The sequence below is a fragment of the Symphalangus syndactylus genome, chromosome 3 (assembly GCF_028878055.3).
Source record: "Symphalangus syndactylus isolate Jambi chromosome 3, NHGRI_mSymSyn1-v2.1_pri, whole genome shotgun sequence".
Taxonomy (NCBI): domain Eukaryota; kingdom Metazoa; phylum Chordata; class Mammalia; order Primates; family Hylobatidae; genus Symphalangus; species Symphalangus syndactylus.
This window is the reverse complement of record NC_072425.2, coordinates 140,646,759-140,669,983: the sequence shown is the minus strand read 5'-3', so window position 1 is coordinate 140,669,983 and position 23,225 is coordinate 140,646,759. Positions and strand designations below refer to the sequence as shown.

The 23,225-nt window shown below is 52.0% G+C and overlaps 1 protein-coding gene and 1 pseudogene across 20 annotated transcripts in view; one reads left to right on the top strand and one right to left on the bottom strand.

Moving 5' to 3' along the window:
- Positions 1-23,225, bottom strand: part of GRAMD1B (GRAM domain containing 1B) — a 273,173-nt gene that overhangs the window by 26,888 nt on the left and 223,060 nt on the right. For 17 of the 20 annotated variants that reach the window (XM_055273542.2, XM_063636593.1, XM_055273548.2 and 14 more), the window contains 5 exons: positions 16,821-16,841; positions 6,836-6,920; positions 6,186-6,289; positions 4,992-5,087; positions 474-554 (listed from right to left, as the gene is read on the bottom strand). In XM_055273542.2, coding sequence (XP_055129517.1) covers positions 474-554; positions 4,992-5,087; positions 6,186-6,289; positions 6,836-6,920; positions 16,821-16,841 — 387 coding nt within the window. Of the gene's footprint in view, positions 1-473; positions 555-4,991; positions 5,088-6,185; positions 6,290-6,835; positions 6,921-16,820; positions 16,842-22,632; positions 22,654-23,225 lie in introns of all 20 variants that reach the window. The other 3 variants (XM_063636592.1, XM_055273545.2, XM_055273544.2) reach the window with 1 other exon arrangement.
- On the top strand, positions 1,566-3,326 carry LOC129479807 (splicing factor 3A subunit 3-like; annotated as a pseudogene).

Below are 23,225 nucleotides of genomic sequence, written 5' to 3'. Positions count from 1 at the left end.
AAATTATTCAAACTAGCCAATCCTAGACCTGCTTGGCCTGCTTGCCCTGCCTCCCCAACTGCTTCCTGCAAAAACTACAATAAAGGCTCTGCCCACTTCTTCCCCTTTCCCGTTCTATCTCCTGACTGACCCTGGTGCTTCCCTGGTGGCCCTCATCCTGCTGTGCCTCCTATTTCTGGGGGTCTGTGAATTTAAGGACTTCTTTTTTCATGGCTGCATGCATTACCATAACTGATTAGAGAAAATCCTGGGACATTTCAAAGCAGTGGAACTGAAGCGCCTGAAGATAATGAGTGCCTTACTCCTGGGGGTGTTGAGGCCATTCGTGGGAGATTATATGCTACTTTCAGGATTCAGGCCAATACTATCAGTGGGAGAATACTATCAGTGGGGGATTCCCAGAACCCGGAGGAGACAAAGGCTTCTCTAGAAACAGCCAGTCCCACAGCAAAAGCAAACTCGGCCATACTTACCTTTTCAAGGAGAGCATTCTGCCAGAGCCGGAACATCATCATATACGTCCTATCCCGGGCCCCAAATGAAGTGAAGAAGTGCTAGATTGGAAAAGAAAATAACAATAAATATCTGTTGAGTTACAATATAATTAAGAGAGACATGGTCCTCCGTCCTTTAAGAAAAGATACTGACTTCATCCTCAAACACTAATGATTCTCAGTTACCTGTGATCATGCACATCCGCTTTAGTGATGGGGTCAGCACACCATAGGCCTGGGTACCTGGTACTGTTAAGTTCCCAGTGTGACAAAGTCCTTCCATTCTTACCCACACTTTCCTCAGCGCTTTTCTCCCTGTTTTGAAATTCTCATCTCCATAAGAAATGTCCCTCACCTACCTACTGGAACTGGGTAAGGGGTGAGCTATGAACTAGCCTAAATGGAAGGACAAGACAAACCCACAATCTACTAATCTGCTGACCTATTTCATTCATTCAACAAATATTTGAGTATTAGTATGTATTAGGCACTAATCTACATGTGTGAGGGACAAGAAACAACACAGAAAGAGATCCCGCTCTTGTGGAGTTTACCCATTAAACAGACAGAAAGTAATGAAGATTTTACTGACCAACCGCAAGGTGGTCCACAAATGCTATTTCATTTAAACCACACAAAAAGCCTTAGATAATAAACAAAGCTAACAATTAATAAAGGGTAACAGGCTGGTGAGGTTAGGCAACTTGTATAACCAAGAAGCTGGTTAGTGTCCAAAATATAGGTCAAACCAGGCAGGACGCCATGGCTCACGCCTGTAATCCCAGCACTTTGGGAGGCCGAGGTGGGTGGATCACCTGAGGTCAGGAGTTCGAGACCAGCCTGGCCAACATGGCGAAACCCTGCTTCTACTAAAAATACAAAAATTAGCCAGGTGTGGTGGTGGGCGCCTGTAATCCCAGCTATTCAGGAGGCTGAGGCACAAGAATCGCTTGAACCCAGAAGGCAGAGGTTGTAGTGAGCCAAGATAGTGCTACTGCACTCCAGCCTGGGTGACAGAGCGAGACTGTGCCTCAAAAAACAGCAACAACGAGAGGCCGTGGTGAAGGGAAGATGGAGACAACACTGGAGCAGCGGCAGTGCTATCATGAGGAGAAGGAACGGCTCATGGATGTCATGGCCAAGGAATGCTCACTAAAAAGTCCATGCTCTGGGACCAGATCAATTCTGATCACTGCACTCGGGCCATGCAAGATAGGTATATGGAAGTCAGTGGGAACCCAAGGGATTTGTATGATGATAAGGATGGATTACGAAAGGAGGAGCTCAATGCCATTTCAGGACCCAGTGAATCTGCTGATTTCTATAACAGACTCAAGCAAATAAAGGAATTCCACCGGAAGCACCCAAATGAGATCTATGTGCCAATGTCAGTGGAATTTGAGGAGCTCCTGAAGGCTCGAGAGAATCCAAGTGAAGAGGCACAAAACTCGGTGGAGTTCACAGATGAAGAGGGATACGGTTGTTACCTCAATCTCCATGACTGTTACGTCAAGTACATTAACCTGAAGGCATCTGAGAAGCTGGGTTATATCACATACCTGTCCATCTTAGACCAATTATTTGACATTCCTAAAGACAGGAAGAATGCAGAGCCTAAGAGATATCTAGAGATGCTGCTTGAGTACCTTCAGGATGACACAGATAGAGTGAAGCCTCTCCAAGATCAGAATGAACTTTCTGGGAAGATTCAGGCTGCATTTGAGAAGAAATGGGACAATGAGATCCTTCCTGGATGGCCGAAAGAGACAAGTAGTGCTCTGACGCAGGCTGGAGCCCATCTTGACCTCTCCGCATTCACCTCCTGGGAGGAGTTGGCCTCTCTGTGTTTGGACAGATTGAAATCTGCTCTCTTAGCTTTAGGATTGAAATGTGGCAGGACCCCAGAAGAGCGAGCCCAGAGACTATTCAGCACCGAAGGAATGTCCCTGGAGTCACTTGATACCTCTTTGTTTGCCAAAAATCCCAAGTCAAAGGGCACCAAATGAGACACTGAGAGGAACAAAGACATTGCTTTTCTAGAAGCCCAAATCTATGAATACGTGGAGATTCTCGGGGAACAGTGACATCTCACTCATGAAAATGTACAATGCAAGCAAGCAAGGACAGGAGAAGAGCGAGAAGAAGAGGGAGAAGAGCGAGAGGAAGACGAAAAAGAGCAAATCAGTGAGAGTGAGAGTGAAGATGAAGAGAACGAGATCATTTACAACCCCAAAAACCTGCCACTTGGCTGGGATGGCAAACCCATTCCCTACTGGCTGTATAAGCTTCATGGCCTAAATACCAAATACAACTGTGAGATCTGTGGAAACTCCACCTACTGAGGACCCAAAGCCTTCCACCAGCACTTTGCTGAATGGCGTCATGCTCATGGCATGGCATGAGGTGTTTGGGCATCCCAAACACAACTCACTTTGCTAATGTGACACAGATTGAAGATACTGTCTCCTTGTGGGCCAAACTGAAATTGCAGAAGGCTTCTGAATGATGGCAGCCTGACACTGAGGAAGAATATGAAGACTCAAGTGGGAACGCTGTGAATAAGAAGACATATGAGGATCTGAAAAAAACAAGGACTGCTCTAGTGTTCAGGGATGTAGCTCAGCTTTGGAGCTAGCCCAGGCTTCCCTGAGATCTGCTTGCTCTATTTCTCCCAACCAAATCCTCTTAAAGACCTTTTGCTACATAGTTTCATGGTCTAGCATGCAACTTGTAGAAACAAGGCATGCTGACAGATTGCAGGTTTGGGATGTGTTTTGTGTTTTATATTTAAAAAAATATAAACCAGAAAATAAAACCAGACCTTGTTCTGAAGCCCAGGGTTATGGACCAACTCAGTGCTTCAGGTCTTAATGCCTCCCTACCTCTTTCTCACCAACTTTAGAAGTAGCTGAGATTTAATGGGCACCTGTTATGCTACACATCATGTTAGGTAAATCTGACCTGAGCTCTTTCCCCACCCTCCTTTGTTGCCACTTCCCTGAATGAGTATTACCCTAGGATGAGGTCTGCCATCAGCTTAGTTAGCCATTGATGCAAATACTGAGGAAAGACTAGAAGGACGAGCCAGGGCTGCTACTAAGGACTAAGTGTGGCACCAAGGTTTGCCTTTCATATTTGCACAAAGAAAGGAGTTGAAGCTGGGGGCAGTGGCTTGTGCCTATAGTCCCAGCTACTTGGGAGGCTGAAGCAGGAGGGTTGCTTGAGACCAGCCTAGGTAACATAGTGAGAGCCTGTCTCATTAAAAAAAAAAAAAAAAAAAGGCATGGTGGCACGCACTATAGTCCCAGCTATTAAGGAGGCTGAGGCTAGAGGATTGTTTGAGCCTAGGAGTTTGAGGCCAGCCTAGGTGACATAGTGAGGCCCCATCTCAAAAAAAAAAAAGGGAGTTGGGCTATTTGGAATTGGCCTGCAGCCCAGCATACAATGGAACTAGGACCAGCAGTCACTTCACCTGCTTGCTAGGTCAGAATGAGAGACTTTGATGGGTCTGTCTACCTGTTTCTTCTACGAGATCCCTATTTGACTGTAAAAGTAGCTAATATTCACATGTTCTCCAAGCCCAGGTAGCCATGGTAGAGTTGGGTAAAGTTGAGCAGCTGCCCCAGAATCCAAATCTAGTGTCTGAAATGGAAAGAACTAGGGCAGCCCAGGAAGGCACTGATCTGCCTTATAAGCACAGTCATCTGAAAGTCAGGCCTGCTGCAGGACAGGATCCCCCAGAGGCCCCATTTGCTCAACACTCAGGCCTTCAATTGTTTTTTAATAAATCTACTTAAACAAAACAAAACAAAACAAAACAAAAAAACAACAAATATAGGTAAAACCAAACACTATCTGACCCCAAAGCCTCCTGGCTCTTGCCACTGAACTGCCTGAGTCCAAGGGAACTGTAAACTTGGCCTTCAGCAGAAACCCAGTCTACCCCCAGCCTTGAACCTCTTCCATTTTCAAGCTCTAGTGAAAAGTTTGCTCTGTCCTGAATTTTATCCGACATATTCTCCCCATACTGACAAGGACAATCCATTTTCTATCAGACTCCCCATCCTCTCGAGAGATAATCAGCTAAGCTGATACATAATGACGACTTCTTAACATTTGTATACTGCTTTACAATTTTCACATATGTTTTCATATATGTGATATTATTTCAAGACTGTGTTAAATAGGTATTGCTAGCTCCATTTTGCAGGTGAAAAAAACTTAGGCTTAGAGATATTACCCAACACGCTTACAGTCGATGGACTCAAATTCAGGTATTTTGGCTCCAGGTCCAATGTTTGGCCACTCCATCCTCCCCCTGCTCAGCCTCCCCCAGCCTGTCCACCCAGGAGGTGGTTCCTGGAATCTGCATCGCCCTTAGCACCTCTCACTCCAATCCTGTTGGCTTCCACATTCATGCAATTCAAGAAAGGGCAGAAATACAAGAGTAGGAGGTGTAAGGGAGGATTAGAAAAGCCAGAGTTAGACTCCACTTACCTTTTCTGAATCAGTGCAAACTTGGATGGCATTGGGAATGAGGCGAGCTGTTTTTTCTTTAGTCATGGAACAGATGTCTTTCAAACGGACTGTCAGCTGGCATCCAAGAGGACAGAGAATGGGTAACAAGCAAAGGGGGGCATTAGTAAGTCAGGTAAACAGTGTTCAGGGGGTGCCAGTGTAGACAGAGGCAATCGGATCACATATTTATAACCCTGGAAGAGGCCACATTGGTGATCATGTTTTACCCCTTTATTTCACAGTGGGCGGACAGCAAAGTGGGGACTGAGCTTTGTCTACAGCCATGAGTATCTTGATTCTTGGACAAAGAACTTTCTAATTTCTACACAGTCTGCTAAATGTGCAGAGGTCCTGCCATTATTTGCCACTCACAGAAACACAGAATATTGGTGCAGGATGTGACCATAAAAATCATCTACTTAGGCCATGCACAGTGGCTCACATCTCTAATCCCAGCACTTTGGGAGGCTGAGGCGGGCGGATCATCTGAGGTCAGGAGTTCGAGACCAGCCTGACCAACATGGAGAAACCCCGTCTCTACTTAAAAAATACAAAATTAGCGAGCGTGGTGGCGCATGCCTGTAATCCTAGCTACTCGGGAGGCTGAGGCAGGAGAATCACTTGAACCCCAGGGGCTGGCGGGGGCAGAGGTTGCAGGGAGCCAAGATTCTGCCATTGTACTCCAGCCTGGGCAACAAGAGTGAAACTCTGTCTAAAAAAAAAAAACCATCTAGTTAATCTTTCTCTTCCTTAGTATACGAGATGAGGAAACAGAGGCAAAGAAAGGACTAGACTAAAATCACACCACTAATTAGTTGCAGAACCCAGAAATTGTGCAAGCCAGTTCTTTAAAGTCCCAAGGCCAAAGCCCTTTCTACTTGACTACGCCTCCTCCTGCAGTCACTCCTGCCAAATATTTGCCTGCATTTGACAAAAGCAAATGCCCCCAGTCCTCTCTTCCACACCCAAAGGTGAGGGAGGGAGGGGAAGACATGGCAGAGGAGACCTTATTATTGGGACTTAGAATTGAGTATCTTTCAGGACTCAGGCATGCTTGTGTTAATTACGCGAAGGCTTGGGAAGAGCATGAAGTCAGCAAAAGGAAGAAAGCAAGGGCAGCTTGCTCAGCCACAGCCAAGGAGACAGCCCAAGGGAGCATGCCCAGGTCTTTACCAGAGTTTCCCAGCGGAAGATGTTGCTGTAGAAGCAGATCCAATTCTCAGAGAGGTAGAGTCGGCCCTGAAGGAGAATGTCTCTTTGGAGTGCACATGAGTAATCTGTGGTAGGAGCGGAGATAGGGGAGCTCAGAGGCAGGAAGCATTTTCAGCAAACCACTGCAGAGTAGGCATGTGATCCCTCCCACCAGCACTGGGGGAGCCCAACGCCCACCATGGACAAGGGGTGCAGGCACTTGAACTAGCAGCCAAGGAAGTCCCTGCCATCTCATGATGAGGAGCATAAAGGTGGTGTGATGTGCAACTCCCTAGAGGCAGATAAATAAATGTGATGGCAAAGTGGGCCAAAGAAGCTAGAGGTGGAAAAGACCAACACAATTCAACTAACTTCCCTCCCCAGTCCACAACTATGCTAACCCCTTCTGCCACCAGGCCATCTGCAGAGATAAAAATGCCAGTGACTCACTCCAGGTTGGGCTCTCGAGCCTGCCACAAGCCTGATACTGGGGCCAGGGCTCTGGACAGCCTCTCTCCCTGTTCCCTTGCTTACTTGGGTTGGCTTGAGGCCTCTAGACAGAAGCACCCTGAGTGCTATGCCGGGGGCTCCCCAGACTTCCTCCCCATCCCCTCCCAGGTCACCCAACTCACCAACAATGAGGCGCTCCGTGTCTGGAAGCTGCTTAAAGAGCTTTCTGAAGTCTTCATTTCTCTGCTTGTAGGTGGGGCTTAACACCTGCGTGACAATGGCCAAGGTTAGCAGGATGCACCCCGGTTCTGTGGGGTTAGGAAGCAAGGGCAAGAGGAGGAGCACTTGCTTGTGTGTTTAAAAAGCAAAGATGAGGGCTCTGCCCTCCCACAGACCCTAGGAGGCCAGGCTGACGAATGGGGCTCGGTGTGGAGAAACACAGTGGGGAGAATCTGGTGCTGGGGAACACTATGTAGCCAGGGCCTCCACCAATGAGAAACGCCAGACACAGCAAGGAGGGGCTCTCGTTATATCTCGATAAGAGAAAGGAAGCAGTGACACCTCCAGGGTGCTTCCTGGGATCCACTATGCCAGCTACTGCTGTTCTGCCTTCTGCCAGCACTACCTTGACAGTGAAGCAGGGACCCAAGAAGGCTGCCCAGCCCCCCATGATGTTGCCCAGAGCACCTCTCAGAAGAAGGTGTTGTCATGACTATCAGAGTAAGCACTTGGTTGTGTGGGAAAGACATGATTTTCTAAGAAATCACATAAAACCAGTACTGCAATAAGCGCACAGATAGAGAATTAAAAAACACAAAGGGCACACGAGAGGCATCCAACTCCCCTCTCCATCCTTACATTATCTAACCCAATCCTTACAGCATCGAGGAAGAGACCAAGGCCAGAGAGAAGCCCCCTGCCCCAGGTCCTCAGCTGGTCAGTGTCAGATCTCATGACCCCGGTCCTGTGCTCACCTCTCACCCAGCAACATGGCTGCCTCGGAGCAGGCTCATACCCAGAAACTGCCTTAGCAAATCCTCCTTGGAAATCCCATGAGCCAGCTGAATACACAGAAATCCTGCCCTTTGAGGGCTTACAATCTTGTTTGTTTGTTGGTTGGTTTGTTTGTTTGTTTAGACAGAGTCTCGCTCTGTCACCCAGGCTGGAGTGCAGTGGTGTGATCTCGGCTCACTGCAACCTCCACCTCGTGGGTTCAAGCGATTCTCCTGCCTCAGCCTCCTGAGTAGCTGGGACTACAGGTATGTGCTACCTCGCCTGGCTAATTTTTGTATTTTTACTAGACATGGGGTTTCGCCATATTGGTCAGACTGGTCTCAAACTCCTGACCTCAAGTGATCCACCCACCTCGGCCTCCCAGAGTGCTGGGATTACAGGAGTGAGCCACCGCGCCCGACCCAAGGGCTTACAATTTTAAATTTAAAAAATAAAATAAAAAAGAAACTAAAAAGAAAATACATGCCCACAGATGAGAAGCACCAGGGGTGACAGATGAAATCAAGTGCAAAGCCTGGGACGAGCCACGCACGGCCAAACGGAGACACCTGCACTCCACCTGTGATGCGCTGACTACCTGCGCAGTGACAGCACTGCTGACCCTCACCCTAGGGTGTAGCCAATGGCTACAAAAACAAAACAAAACAAAACAACAACAACAAAAAACTTAGAAAACAACATTCCTCTGGCCCCTATATTAGTTTCAACCTGGCACTGAGGTATGGAATCAAGATGGCCCCCTAGCCTCTTAGAACAGAGTCCACACACTGAAAACCCCAGCTTGACCACCTGATCGCCAGTGAGTTCTCATTATGCCTAACTGACCTCCTAGAGCTGCTATGTGGCTAACATGGAGTTATTATCACGTACCAAGCACAGCCATAAGCCATGTGCATGTGTCACTGCATCAGACCCCAGATTATTTTTATTATCCCATTTTGCACTTGAGGAAATTGAGAAACAGAGAAGTTAAGCAACTTGGAGTGGAATCTGAGCGAGGCAGTCTGACTCAGTGCTGTCTATGCCCCTACTCTGTGCTGCCTCTGCAGGGTAACTGCTCCTGGTCCTCTGGCCAAGAGGAAGCAGAAGGGCTTCCCCAAAAGAGCACACTCCCTTGAGAATGAGATGTTCACCTGCTTTGGGGCCCCCACTAGCCTTCCAAGCCTTCTACTAGGTCTTCGTATTTACAAAGTTCCAGTGTCAGCCTGAGGAGCAGCCGACCAGGAGACCCCAAACACACTTCAGGTGAAACTGGATGTCAGGCCTCCAACCCCCTGAAGCCCCAAGTCTTCCTATTTCTAATTTTCCGTCCTAGTGCCTTCTCCCTCTTGCTTCTCGCATATCCACTAACAGCTCAGGTATCCACAGAGGTGGAGGTACAGGGCGTTTGGCCACAATCTCCAACCCGCAGGCAAATCGAGGGGGCTGCTACTTTCCTTAAAACAAAGCTGTAGCAGCGGCAGTGAGAGGGGAGGGTGAATCCAGCCCTGGCCTGCTAAGTCAGCCAGTCTGGAGGCTCCTTTATCCAGGCTTACCAACACATGCTTATTCCACAAGGCTGTTGTGTGTATGGCAGGCTCATCAGCTAGGCATGCTGGGCCTGCCACCATGCAGCCTCTCGAAGCCAGAGACCCCAGCCCTCTCCCTCCTGCACCTTCAAAGGCGGGGCCTGGCTCACCTATTTCAATTTAAAATGGTCAAATAATTTTGGTTCCAAGACTGTCAAATCTGGGGCCTTCGGGTAGGAGAGCCAAGTGGCATAACAAGGGTGCAGAACTACCACAGAGACTCAGAGAAACTGGGTCACACACTCACGGCTGGGATTTCCTCAGATCCGTGCCAGCAACGGTGTTCAGCGGCAGCAGGTTCATGGCCAAGCTGCTTCAGGTACCACTGCAGCAGCTGGCTCTCCTGCTCCAGCAGGAGGCTCCAGAGGACCCCCGACTCCGTCAGTGATTCCATTGCCTGGCACGGCTGCCCCTCCCAACGACGCCCGGCTCCCTGAGCACTGACTCCCGACTGTCCCCACACGATGAAAACAACTGGTCTCCCCTGGCTTGACTGTGGATGGGTGGCCTCTGGTTTCTCGGCAGAGGGCCTGTGTGACACTGACAGGTGTCCTTTCTGCTCCTAGAGCTGCGTGCCCAGCGTGAAGCTTCACAAGTGAGCAGAGGTGGTCAGTGAGGTTCTCAGGACAAGCTGGGCAGCCAGTCTCCCATAGTGGAGGTGGTCAGTGTGGTTCTCAGGACAAGCTGGCCGGCCAGTCTCCCATGGCGGGCCCTGCTTTCTTCTTGGCTGGTCCACAGGCGGACAGTAGTCCGGAGGTGGTGTGGTCACGCACCTCCCCCTGGTCAGTGCAGACAGTCACCCCAAGGGTCCAGAGGATGCAGATGGCATGGCAGGTGCCCAGGGCCAGCTGGAGGTCCGGGAGGCAGGCCCCTGGGTGGACAAGCAGACTCTGCAGGACAAGGATGATCCACAGCCGGGTCCAGGGTTTAACCCCGCCAATCACTTACACGCAGCAGAGTGACTCATAGTTGGTCTGAAACTCCAGCAAAGGAACCGAATGCCCAGCTCCCCAGTCCTGGTCTGTCCCATAGAGTGGCACGTTTAATCAACCTCTACCCTGGGCGGGCACTGGACTATGACTCACAGCCCTCACCCAGGCAGAGCAGCCACCACTGGCTGCAGCAACAGGGCCTGTTCTCACCCCCAGCCCAACACACACCCCTTTCCTCAGCCCCTGCTCTGCTCGCCTGACCAGCAAACAGCTTCTTTGTTAGAGTCACCCGTGGCAGAGAGGGAGGGAAGAAGGGAGGGAAGAAGGGAGGCAGGGCGGGTGGGCGGGCAGAGCAGAGCCCTACACATGCTCCAAGTTACAGGATCTGGGTGATGGTCCCGGCCAACGTCCTCCAGTAACCCCCAGCTGAGCCTGGCCTCCCCAGCAGATGTTTCCTGCAATGGAAAGTTGCTGGCCAGGGCTCCACATGGAGGCGTGGAGTAGGGAGGGGAGGTGGCAGGGCACTGCTGTTAGGATGAAATCTGAAATGTGAGACTCAATTTGCCAGGGACTTCTTGGAGACACTCTCACACCTCACCAACCCGTCCATCCACCAACTTCCCCAAAGCAGCAGTAGCAGCCTGGGGATTTTGCTGATCAAGTTTCAGACATGCTGGTGGTGGAGAAGCTGAGATCAACAGCTTCGGGATCTGTCTGAGGCACCCTCTTCCTTCCCATGGACCCTGTACAATCTTCAGCATTAGCAAGAGGGGGACCAAACCCAAAAAGATTGTCAGATCTTCAGGGCAAAGTGGCAATACTAAAAGCAGATTTTGGTCCTCAAAGCAGCAAAATCCAGGGAAATGAAAGCCAGGCCAATGGGGCAAGAAAGGCTCCAGACCAAGAAGCCAGGGACAGAGATGAGACAGCAGTGGGGTGGGGAAGATGTGGATTCCCAGGAGAAGTCAGACCCTTGAAACAAATGGGGCCGCTCCCTCACCCTCCCCAGCTCTGCCACCTTGCCAGGAGGGTCTTGGCCCACACAGGATGAGGAATGGTGCTTTTGTCTTAGGAGTCTTGGTAATTTAATACAGTAGCCCCCAAACTTTACTGTATTTTAAAATGGCCCAGTGAGCACATTTAAAAACGTAGATTCCAGGCTGGGCACGGTGGCTCATGCCTGTAATCCCAACACTTTGGGAGGCCAGTGCGGACGGATCACTTTAGGTCAGGAGTGCGAGACCAGCCTGGCCAACATAGCGAAACCCCGTCTCTACTACAAATATATATATATATAATATACATTAGCCATACATGGTGACAGGTGTCTATAATCCTAGCTACTCAGGAGGCTGAGGCAGGAGAATCGCTCAAACCTCGGAGGTGGAGGTTGCAGTGAGCCGACATCACACCACTGCACTCCAGCCTGGGCGGCAGAGAGAGACTCTCAAAAAAAGTAGATTCCAAAGTCTAATTTAGAGGAACCTGGATTCTCCCAGGTAAACAGTGTTGGAGGAAGTAGAAGAGTCTGACTCCTCCCGCAAACCCTCCCCTAACAAACTCCTACAACCCTCTCTAGAGGGACACTCCACGGATGCAGACACAGCTCTCCATTCATGGTGGAGCATGTCTCACTCTATCCAAAGGACTCCTCCAGGAAGGATCTATGCTTCAAACAGTTCATATCTTCTACTGCACTTGCCATGATGTGTTTCAAGTACAGGTTGAGCATCCCCAATCCGAAAATGTGAAACCCTTTGAGCCCCAACATGATGCCGCAAGCAGAATACTCCACACCTGACCTCACATGACAAGCTGCTCATGTGATACATTCTGGTCAAAACACACTCAGCACTTTTCATTGTGTATAAAATTATTTAAAATATTATATAAAATTATCCTCAGGCTATATGTATAAGGAATATAGGAAATAAATTTGTTGTTTAGACTTGGGTCCCAAGATATCTCATTTTATATATATACGCAAATATTCCAAAATCCAAAAAAATCAGAAATCCAAAACACATCTGATCCCAAACATTTTGGATAAGGGATACTGTATCAGGTGCTAAGAAAGTATTTCCCAAGTGAATGCATTCCTTATCTACCTCTCAAAGGATGCCTGTTGACACTGCATCTTACGTGTACACACAAAGATCCCTGATTCTATATGCTTGGCGTGTCAGTGCCTGGTCGCTGCCAACACTCTCCCCAGCACACGTGTGAGCTTCTCTTTGCCCTGCATGTCAGCCCTATCCTGAGCAACATGGCAGGCAAACGTAGCAAGTCCATTTTCCAAGGTGATCAGAATGCCTCCCTTGGGGTGACATCGGACCCCAGTATGTAGGCTGCAGGTAGCTCCAAGAGGCTCTGGATCCTTATAGTAACTACCCGAAAACATCTGAGTATTGCTACAGGCCAAGTGGCTGCCTGGGCTGTAAGGGGTGAGATAGAGACAGGATACGCCCTGTGAGATAAAGCCCTGGGAGATGAGTCCCGTCCGCAGAAGCCTTCGTCTCCCCCACACCCACGCCAAGGGCTGGGCAGGGCTGGGTGAGATCTAGCAGAGAAGGAATTGACCCTGGGCTAAACATTAACTCTACGGCAAACACCAGGAGCTGGGACCAAGTGGTACCGTCTTCCTGGGGACGGCGAGAAGGAGGGGGTGGAGAAGCCCAGGAGAAAACAGATGGATTTCAGTGGGGCATTGATCTCACCTAGGAAGAAACCAGTTAAGCTCCCCACAGGAAACTGACCTTGCAGCCAAATCTGGATAGGCAGGAGCCACATGTGGGACAGGAGACGAGGAGGTAACTGAGCAAAGGAGGGAAAGGGAGACTGAGGCAGGCCTGGGGACCATGGAGAAGGGTAGAGAAGGGGTGGGGCTGGGCTGGACTGGGGGCTCATCTGAAAAACTCAGGAAGGGTGCCAGGAAGACCCTTCAAGTTGGGAGTAAATACAGAGGGGAGACAGACAGAGGTGGAGGAGCAGCGTCAGTCCTGGGGCAACACCAGGTGCGAGGCAGGTCTCCTACCCTCTCCACTGCCCACCCCCAACACCCTGAATTCCATTCCTACAAACCTTTGTTCTTTTGCTTTCTCGCTTATGTCAGCCACTCCCCAGGCTTGGCACTATCCCTCCCTCTCCTCCACAAAGCTGCAGCCCTAACTGCAGGTGCTTCAGGCAAGCAGGGTGCTAAGTCTCAGGTGGCTGCCAGGGTCTGGGCTCCTGTGCTCTGATCTCAGAAATGTTCCTTCTGGGGCTGCCATGGAGAAGACTGCCCACAGGAATGTGCCAGGAGACCAAGGAAGGAAACCCCTGTGACGTTATGCCCCGTTGGGGGCTGAGGGGGAGTAAATTTCACCCCTCCTGCCCCAGTGGCCCTGGCCAGGTTGCCCCTCAACTCTGCCCTTGGCTCCCTGCTGAAGGCAAAACCCTATTTCTGCTTTTCCCTCCATCTCATGTCTACTAGGGCAGCTCCCTTGATCTGAAGGCCCTGATGAATATGACTGCGGTGGTAGAGTGGGGCTTCGGGGGTGAGGAGGAGTACATATAACTGGGCATGGGAGGACTCAGGGCATCTGTAGATGGCACTGCCTTCAAACCCCACTCTGGACCTGACACTCTCCTGCCATGGCCTCTCCCTGTGTCCCTGGGGTCCAGCCACTTGCCTCCGCATGACTCACTCTTTAGACCAAGCATGTTTGTCATCATGGCAATGGCTCCTCCCTGGCTAGCCATGTAAAAGGAAATGCTTTTGTCTTCTGCAGAGAGGCAGCAGGTGAAGGGGGAGGCTGGGGCATGGGCTGGTTGCTGGCTGGGCTTCCTTTCCTACCAGATCCAGGCTGTTCCAGTGGGCCTGAATGCTCTTGCTACTATTGGCGATTCTGCAGGGCACTGGCCCTCGCTGCTCTGACTCCAGCCAGGGGTTTCCTAAGCATCCCCAGGGCTGGGTGTTACAATGCCTTTACCTATCTGAAGGACGTCTAGTGTAATGAATGAGCCTCAGATATCAGAATGGCTGGAGCACTGACCCTAGGATCCGGAGAGAGGTTATAGAGGGCCAGTCAGCAAAGCTGAGAAGGGGAGAGGGATCCTGCCTGAAGGGCAGATTACAACCAGCCCAGCAGAGGCAAGGCAGGAAGGCAGAGCTCCCTAAAGGAACACAGAAAACCAGGTCAAAGCAGCAGGGGCAGGGCAAGGGCCTCTTGAAGAGGCGCAGATGACAGTTGTGGAGGGGTGCTGCGGAGAGGAGCCCGTTCAGCTGCAGCTCCTAAGGAAGCATCTGCACACGATAGCATGGACAGGAGCACTGCACATTGAAGGAGCAGGGTGCCCTGTCACCCGAGGGTGGACCCCCAGAGGGACCGCATGAGTCCAGGAGAGGACGGCCCCACACACTCCTCAGCAAAGAGCCCCTTGTGCGCTTGGCCTCTGAGAATGAATGATCTGAGCTAAGTGGAGAGTCAGGGATGTTTCTCTAATGCACTTGGGATGAGAGGGTGGAGGGTGAAAGGAGACAAGTGAGAATTAATAAAGGAAGAGGCAAGACAAGGCCAGGAAAAGAGAACATCTCGGAGGATGATGCAAAGAGTCGCTGAGGTCCAACCGCTTCTGCCAGACCCAGTGCAGGTGGAACCATCAGAAAGCAGGACTGCGTCACGCCCAGCTCCTCCGCTGGCTCTCATATGTGTCGTCCGAACCCCTGACTTCTGGCCCACCCCATCCTCCAGCCAAGAGACAGCATCTGCTTCTACCCCATCGCTATGCTGAGTACTCAGGTGGAGGCTAAAGGAGAAGGAATCAGGGGGAAATGATGGCGGAAAGAAGGGGAGAAAGTAAAGCCTGTTAGAAACAGACAGAGAGGGAAACCTAGCCAGGAGAATGGAAATCAGAGAAAGAAGCTAATGGCAGGAGATTAAAGGAAAGGAAAGGGGTGGAGTCAGAGAGCAAAGGGCTGAGAAGAATCCAAGGAAGCACAGGCTGAGACAAAACAAAAGGCTGAGTTAAAGAGCAATAAAAAGAGAAATGACAGATGAGAAGAGGAAGGAGATTAGCAACAAGGACAGGGGCTCGCCTGTCCAAATGGAGATGTCTGAACTGTTTGACAGGCCTGCAGCCACGTGGGTCCTGTTCCCCTATGGGGGCCTGAATTTGTGCGATCTGTTCAAAAAGGTGCAAGGGAGAGTTGAGTGAAGGATGCTGGGGTCCCCATGACAGCTGGGCTGCGGGTCGCTCCCAGGAAGCTCAGCACTCATCCCCCTCCCCTCTTCTGATGCCACAGGCCAGGAAACCTCCTAGAAGGTAAGGGGGTGGCTCAGAGATAGAAGTAGAGTCTGGCTTCTCTCCCACCCCAAGATACCTCAGCCCATAACTCTCTCCACAACTCAGCACAGCCCACCAAATTCTGCCTTGTTTGCGGTGCTGGGCAGGTGGCGGCCAAGGCTTGCAGATCAACAGCACCCAGGACGGACTGGTCACTGGGCAGCAGGATGTTGGCAGCCACAGGGCTCGTGAGCACATGCCTGACTTTGAGGAACCACCCAGCGCCAAGGAGGAAAACACACACACAGCCCACACAATTGATCTGCAACCTTGTCCCTGCATTAAACCCACACCTCTCCCCTCCAGCCCATCCCCTGGCCAGAGTACCCTCCTCAACTCTGTCCTTCACAGCCACAGCTACTCCATGCCCATATCTCCTGCTGGAGCAGAACCTAGTGTGTCCAGGGAGGGGGCAAAGACGGCTTTCCCAGGATTCATCAGAGTTATGTGTGAGGAGGGCAGGCTCAGAGAGGCAAAGAGGATCGTCTGAGGTCAGCCCCTCCACTGTGAAGTCCCCAAAGGGCAGAACACACGGCGGGGGCCAGCTGAGAGCCTCAGACAGCTGCTCTGCAGGGGAAAATATCCAAATCCCACCGCCCAGTTTGTGTGACTGAGAGGCAGTGGCCTCCGCCAGGCCTGCTTACCCCACAACAGTTTCTATGTATGCAGCAGCTGCCCAGCACACCCCAGGATGACCTAGACAGTGGCCCCATGCCACACCTTCACCACAGCCCAAGCACCAGGAGGCCTTGCAGGAAGGGCATGCTTTTGCAGCTATTAAAGGGGTACCTGGGACAGGAGTCAAGTCCCATCACATGGCTTGACTCTTCTATCAGTGGGGGAAGTTTTCTGACTGCATTTGCCCCGAAATGTTAAAGGAAGAAAACCAAGTTCAGGCCCCAGGCTGCCCCAGCACCAGAATTCTATCAGGCTCTGGAATGGCTACTCCCTCCCTGACTGGTCTCCTCCTTTAGGGTTGATAGACCCTTGTCTAAGAGCCTCGGTGAGGCAGGGGATACGGCTGGCCACGCCTCCTTGGTCCCCTGAATACAATCCTCCCTCCCCAAGGCTGCCCTGTCCTGCTGCAAAAAATAACCGCTGCAGCTGGTTTAGGAGCAAAGGGGCTGCTAAGAAGCCCACAGGAAAGCCCAATCGCACCCCACACCGCTTCCCCCCAACCTCCATCCCTCTCCCCCAATCGTACCCCACACCCCTTCCCCCCAACCTCCATCCCCCTCCCCCAATCGCACCCCACACCCCTTCCCCCCAGCCTCCATCCCCCTCCCACTTCTCAGGTACCCAACAAGAAGGGAAACAGGAATACTTACATTATACCAACTCTGGCTTTTCTGAAAAGAGAAAATGAAAGAGAAGGTAGAGTTAGTCAGGGGAGAAATGGTGGGAAGGGCCAGGGGGAAGGGCACACAGATAGCGGAGGGTGGGCAGGGAAGAGGGTCCAAACGCAGCTGAATGCTTCCCATGTGGTTGCTCAGGAGGGGTCCTCCTTTCTCAAGGCAGTTCCAGAAAGGAGGCCCGGGAGCAGTCCATGCTGGAAGCCCACCGCGGGCGGGGTGGCAGGCAGCGGCAGCACCAGCTAGAGCTCAACTGGAAGGGAGTCAGAGCCCCATCGCAAGGTTCTGATGGGGTGAGGGGCGCGCGGTGGGCATTCGAGACCCAGTCCCCGAAGGGGCCCTGACCAGAAGCAAAATGCTGATGGCGGCCAACCCAGCCTTCTGCTCTAAGACAGCCCCCTGTAAAAGGCAGGGTGGGACACTTTCGAGGTAGAAAGGGGACTACCTGAAACTCCCTCCAACTGCACTCTCAGCAGGCGGGTGAGTAAATCCCTCCTGTGCCAAAAAATGGGCTGTACCTAAACTGTAATGGTCAGGGAGTGCCTGGGGGTTCTGCGTGGGGCAGGAGGTTGAAGCACATAATCACTAAGGGTCCATTCCAACCCAGTGGTGCCATAATTCAGAACAAGCAAAACAGACCCCACCCCAGCCCCAGAACTTAGGTGTTCTCCATTCCCAGACCCAGGAGGAAGAGGACCTGAATGTGTCTCAGGGGAACAGGAGGGATAGCTAAGATCATGCCTTGTCGGTCTTCAAGCCCTATGGCCAGTAGTCCTTCATGTACATCCCACTTGAAAGATAGATGGACACGCAGCTAGACAAGCTTGTGTGCACATATACACACACATACTCATACACATACACACATGCACAAATACACAAGTACACACACATATACACAGACACACACACACCACACACGTGCACACACATGCACACACACGTGCACACACATGCACACATGCACACACGCACGAGCACACACACATTCACACAGACACACATGCATACATACACACCACACACACACACAAATACACATACACACACATATACACACACATACATACATACCACCCACACCTGCAGATATGCACAAATACACGTGCACATGCACACACACCAGACATATACACACATACACACAGGCACGCACATACACACAGAGACATACACATATATACATACATTCACACACACATACACACGCACACACATGCGCATGCACACACACATGCCTAAGCTCCATCTCTTGGTGGAGCTTAGATTATTTTCAGTTTTAGGGTTCGCTGGATGGGGGAACTTTGTTCACAGATCAATACCTTAGCTCTACCCAGAGGTCTGGAGCCCCTCCACCTGGTGTTAAAGCGTCCCGACCCAGAAGGGCAGACAAGAGTAGCCATGGTCCTCGAATGTCTGCTGTGTCTAGAGGGAAGGAAAACACTACGCACCCAAGGGTGGGTGTGTGCCCACGGTGATGACTGCTGGTCATGTGATCTATCTCCTCATTCCATCTGAACTCTGTAAAGACAGTCCACCTTCACCCCCCACAGTGAAACCAGTCCACAGAGGAGCTGGAGGGGGCTGAGGGGCCTCGCGTGGGTGGGGCTGCTTCTGAGCAGCTTTGCCCTCACACATGCCCTCAATGGCCAGGATGTGACCAGAGGTCAATGGCAAGGCTCCCAGTCCCCCTCTGCAAGGTGCTCTCCAGGGTCACTTCCCAACCTGTCACCACAGTCCATCCAGAGGCCACACCCTCCCATCGTAGCCTCATCCCCACCTCCAATTCAGAGGTCTCAGCAGGTAAAGGGCCCAAATCCAAATACTAAAAACTATTTTTTTCCTGAGAAAGGTGCAGCCACATGGGAGTCTGGGCCCTGAAAACTCGCCTCTAGGTATTGCAGCCAAGGCTACCCGCTTCTGGAGGGAGTGGAGGGGGCAAGCAGGCTGTGCCTGGGGTCTGCACCTGGGGATGGCTCACTTCCTGCATCCTCACACAGAAGCCCTGATTCGAAGCCAACAGGGCAAGAGGCTGTGCAGATGTTCATTACAAAAGACACCTCCCAGCAGTAGGAAGGTGCGCTCTGGGAGCTGCCAGCCCCAGCAGCCCCACAGTCTCCTTGTGCTTCCTCAAATGCAACCCAGGTCATGAGATCTCTGCTTCACAATGGAGAAACCATCTCCCAAGCTCCCAGCTCCTCGTCTCAATGCCGTGACCTTCGTGTAAGATGCTGGGAGGAAAGGGGGCAACAGGAACATGGGCTGACAGGGGGACCCCAGATGCCTGTGACTCCTCCTGCACGGGGCTCCCTCCTGCCCCAGGTAGACAGAAGTAGATGGTCCCTTTGCATGGGCTGGCACATCAGTGCCTGTGCCTTCCAAATCTATGTGGAACAAAGTGTGAGGGTCACACACAGCCTCAGGCAGGGAAGCCAGTCCTGTCTTTAACCTGCTCTGTGATGCTCTTGTATCTAATGTTTGCTCTTTTGTAAAGGATGGATAAGAACATGTATTAAAGAACTGAAAAGAAACGTGAAAGATACCAAGGAGTAGGACTGTGCTGAGGCTCTGCGGTGAACCAGCAATCTCCAGGCAGCTTCTTACCTTCTGCCACTGAGAGGCCACAGGAACAATGGGTCCCCCCTCTAGCCACGTCCAAAGCAGCCCCCGAGCCTGTCCACTGTGGGCAGGGGTCCCTGAACTCTGCCCAGAGGCACATTCAATCCCCGTGGTTCTGCATTCCCAGAAATGAGTCCCAAAGGCTCTGCCAGACGGGAAGGACCCAGACCCACAGGGGCAGGGAAATCAGAGGAGCTGCGGGCCTCTGAGGGTAAGAAGGGGCATCCCTCATCCTCTGGCTTTAGTTTGCTGTAGCACCCCTACCTGGAGGACCAGGCCAGAGGGAAGGAAGGCACAGAACCAGGGAGCAGCGGTAGAGGCTTCTCTGACAGCTTATAAATACACGGATTTGGCCAAAGAGGAAGAAGGGAGTCAGGACAAAGACACAGCTGTTGGGGACATGCTCATTTCTATCATTTTTTCTAGAAGGTCTGCAGAGCAAGCACTTAAAGGAATACAAGGACCCTGGAAACAGACCCAGGTTACTGGGAGGTGGTTTCCAGAAACATCTCCCACCGCAAAGTCTGGGAGTCTGGAAGATTAAGGTGCGGGGTGTGGGGGAGGTAGTGGGGCAGGGACTAGGAGAGCTCTACATTTAGTAGGAGTTAGGAATAATAAACAATTCTTACTTTGATCAGGTTAAGTCTGTCATACTGGAAAGAAAACCACAAAAATTAGATTTGGAAAAAAAAGAGGAGGAAAGTCAAAGGAGGGTCAGTGCCACAGCGCCAGCGCGATGCCCGCACCGCGGTGGGGAGGCGTGCAGCGGGGCAGGAGGAGGCGCGCTTTGCCGCACCTGCTGCATGGCGCCTTCAGGGCAGGTGGGAGAGCGGCAGAACGGCCCCTCGCTCCCTCTGGTGGCCACAGGCTGTCACTACAGAGCGGAAGCTGCGCGGCAGCACAAACTCATTGGGAAGGAAGTGCTGGGGCAGGACTGCACCTAGGAGGGTCGGCCTGGGCAGCACAGTGATGGATCCAGAGGGTCGGGCCTTAGCGATCACCTGGTGCCATGCCTACATAGTAGCAAGTGAGGAAACTGAGGCCCAGAGAAGGGAGGAAAGACACCGTGCCTGGGACCTGACCCCAGGGAGAAGCAGAGGCACTGGCCAGCTTGCCCAAACAATATAAGGCACGGTGTCCTCTAGGGGTGGCCAGGAGACAGGGAGTGAGGTGGACCAGCTACAACAATATCAGTAAAAATAGCTATGAAATGGCTTGCTGGGAAGACATGCGATTAACCCCAGAAGATGTTCCACGGGGAGGGGCATGTCCCCATCCCGCTACCAGACCCTCCTCTTTTTGCCGCAGCATCTGCTTCAGGCCCTGGCCTTCAAAGAACCTAATTCCCCTACTGGTTCTTGTGTTCCTCTTCTGAAGTCCGTGTGTCCTGCACATGCATGTCCCAGGCCAACACAGTGGCTCCCAGCTCCACGTGGAATGCTACAGTGTCCCTCCTGGCACAAGCCCGTCCTATTTTAACTTCATTGAAAGGATGGCAGGGCAGGTGTCGATGGCAATGATCAGTGAGAGAATGAGGTGGGGAAGTGGGTAACCGATGTCAGAAAACTCAGAATATGTCTGCCAGGGATGGGCATGGCGTCCACTCAGTCTCCCAGGGGTAAGGAGACCTGCACTCACCCCAGCACCTCCCTCCTCAGTTCCTACAAAAAGGCCCAGTTTGGCTCCTGATTCCTGCTCAGCTCTCAGTCCCTTCATTATATTTCCTTTTAGCATCTCCAAAACCCCACTCAGAATTCTACCTGCTCCCTGACACCTGTCTTGGCTGCCCCACTCAAATGATTTATCCTGCCTCGGAGCTTACAGAACATCCCCAACTACTCAAAAGCCAGGCTTAGGGTGTACAGAATCTGGATGGAAAAGTGTGCAGGAGCAGGGAGCGGGGAGCGGGGAGCCTGATGCCCGTGTGAGGCCATATCCACCCTCTTGCCAGCCGAGCCTCGAGCACCCACTAGTCCCACATCAACCAAGCCAGAGGTGGGGGGCACTCAAGAGGGGCTGCCACAGGGCATTTCAAAACCCCATTCCCAGATATCAGATATGCCTGCACCTGCCGAGCCACTGGAGCCCACAGATCTCCTGCTGGCTTCCTCGCTCCAGGTAAAGTTCCTCCTTCCCTGTCCACAGCCAGCAATGGCCATTTAAAATCCTCAGAGCCAAGATGTATGTTTAGTCAAAAGGCCACAGACTACAGGATTAGCTGAGTTGCCCCTTGTCCTTCCCTTAGGAAAGGGAACAGCTGTTCACCCTCCTCCTCCCCAAAGCACTGAGAGACTTGGGACTATTATTAAGTCATCCTCGGCTTCCCTTCTTCAGGCCGCATCCCACCCCCTTGCCCCATGGGCCTTGTTGTTCCACAACACCTATCACTCACCCTCCACTTGCTGCATGTTCTCCTATGGCCTCAGAATTCCTGGGCTCCCGGGAAAGACTCTGGCACTGGCCACATCTCTCCAGGGCCTGCCAATGTTTGCCAACCTCCAGGCACGGGCACCCCACCCTCTGGGAGAACAGCTTCCCCCTCTGATCATGATTCAGAATCCTAAGCACACCATGGACCCCAGTCTGGGCAGTGGGTAGAAATGCTAAGGGGTGCTCAGGCTGAGCAGCTCTCGAGTGGGGAGGACCAGAGTATGCAGGCAGAGCTCCTGAGGGCGTGGCTGCTGCATCAAGGAACTCATCGACCTGAACCCCTGCCCCCAGTCAGCACAGCCCTCCTGCCATCCTCACTCACCACTGCTGGGCAATCCAGAATCAACCACCAAAGGGGAGGGGCCTGCAGTATGACCAGATGGGGTCTCCTGCCCCAAAGGAATGAAACTAACGCCAGGCAGGACTCTGTTTCTTGACCGCACCATGTAAGGAGGGAATAAACTCCCAACCAGAGGCAGTGTCCAGGGAGCAGGCAGACATGGGTGCAGGGTGGGGAGTGGGGGAAGGTCTGTTCTCCGACATCAGGTGCAGTGAAACTGGGCCTTCAATTACTTCCAAGCCAGCCTGCCAGGGGACAGTGGGGCCGGCCCTTCTGGGAAAGGGACCAAGCAGGACATAAGGGCCAGAATCGGCAGGGCCAGAGGGAGGGGGTGCTGAGCACTACAGACAGATCAACACTAGAGGGGAGATAAAAGGACAGAGACAAAAGATGGCTTACTTTTGAGAGGCGCTTGTGAGACTAAGACCAAGCATGCAAAGAAGGTATTTGGGAAATGGTGGGGAAGAAGAGGAAGAACAAGAAATCAAAAGACAAATTCAAGTGGGAAGCCAGCTCCCATGCCTCCCAGGAGTCCCCAACCCCTTCCCAGGCCCTGGGGGTCCCAGGGTGAAGAGAAGTTTCCTGAAGGAGCCCCTGGGCAAAGACATCTCCTGCTCCCCAAAGGACCGAGGGTGGGGAGGACATCTCTGGGGAACCATAACTAGCCCAGGCCCCCCCGGGGCCTATTTTAGGCATATCCATGGGCCAAGGGCCCCGGTACTCAGGTGGCAGTGCAGACATCCTTGGGAGGATGGAAAGGCCCTGCCACCCTCCTCTCTGCCAGGTGAGTACCAAGTGGATTAGTGCAAAGGTAAGGCAGGAAGGATGGCCGGGGAGGAGGTTAAAAATAGCATTCTGCAAGGTTCCCTGAGGACTCTCCCTAGCAGTATAATGTCCCAAATAATGTTCCCTTCTACCCCTGCTCCAGGAACCAAATTTGAAAACGGTAGCAGGAATAAGCAGATGACCCCCTAATGATTCCCAGAGCGTCT